The 1,197-nt window shown below is 51.5% G+C and overlaps 1 protein-coding gene across 1 annotated transcript; it reads left to right on the top strand.

Annotated features, from left to right (window-relative positions):
• On the top strand, positions 1-987 carry LOC149914478 (olfactory receptor 14J1-like). Its single transcript, XM_090126370.1, has one exon. The coding sequence runs from the start codon at positions 31-33 to the stop codon at positions 985-987; it is 957 nt and encodes a 318-aa protein (XP_089982496.1). The 5' UTR covers positions 1-30.
• Positions 988-1,197: the final 210 nt, after the last annotated feature.

Below are 1,197 nucleotides of genomic sequence, written 5' to 3'. Positions count from 1 at the left end.
TGAACAGGTACTGATGCCCAGAAGAACCAAATGCCCAACAGCAGCTCCATCAGCGAGTTCCTCCTGCTGGCGTTGGCAGACACGCGGCAGCTGCAGCTCCTGCACTTCTGGCTCTTGCTGGGCATCTACCTGGCTGCCCTCCTGGGCAACGGCCTCATCAGCACAGCCGTAGCCTGCCACCACCGCCTGCACACCCCCATGTACTTCTTCCTCCTCAACCTCGCCCTCCTCGACCTGGGCTGCATCTCCACCACTCTGCCCAAAGCCATGGCCAATGCCCTCTGGGGCACCAGGATCATCTCCTACGCAGGATGTGCTGCACAGGTCTTTTTCTTTTTCTCTTTGTTTTCAGCAGAGTATTGCATTCTCACCATCATGTCCTATGACCGCTACGTTGCCATCTGCAAGCCCCTGCACTACGGGACCTTGATGGACAGCAGAGCTTGTGCCACCATGGCAGCAGCTGCCTGGGGCACTGGGGTTCTCTATTCCCTGCTCCACACTGCCGATATATTTTCAATGCCTCTCTGCCAAGGCAATGCTGTGGATCAGTTCTTCTGTGAAGTCCCCCAGATCCTCAAGCTCTCATGCTCACACTCCTACTTCAGGGAATTTGGGTTTCTCCTTGTTAGTGTCTGTTTAGCCTTCGGGTGCTTTGTTTTCATTGTGCTGTCCTATGTGCAGATCTTCAGGGCCGTGCTGAGGATGCCCTCTGAGCAGGGACGGCACAAAGCCTTCTCCACGTGCCTCCCTCACCTGGCCGTGGTCTCCCTGTTTCTCAGCACTGCCATGGTTGCCTACCTGAAGCCACCCTCCATCTCTTCCCCATCCCTGGACCTGGTGGTGTCATTTCTGTACTCGGTGGTGCCTCCAGCAGTGAACCCCCTCATCTATAGCATGAGGAACCAGGAGCTCAAGGATGCTCTGTGGAAACTGATGACCAAATGCGTTTCGAAAGCAGTGAACTGCCCACATTTTTCTACCTAAGCATTGTAATGCAGATTTTAACGGAATACAACTGCCTTTTTTTTTTGGTTTGTATATTCATCTTCTAAGTGTAATTTATTGAATTTTTTTGTGTGTGTGTTTTATGTACTCTAATGTTTTTTGCTGAAACATCACTATTCACATCCAGTAGTACTCAGTTTGTACCTATTCAGTGTTGCCCAGACACGCTGTACATGAGTGACCAGCATT

This window comes from Phasianus colchicus, chromosome 29, assembly GCF_987193195.1.
Source record: "Phasianus colchicus chromosome 29, bPhaCol1.hap1.1, whole genome shotgun sequence".
Classification (NCBI taxonomy): domain Eukaryota; kingdom Metazoa; phylum Chordata; class Aves; order Galliformes; family Phasianidae; genus Phasianus; species Phasianus colchicus.
The sequence above is the reverse complement of the archived record's forward strand: the minus strand, read 5'-3'. Positions and strand labels throughout refer to the sequence as shown.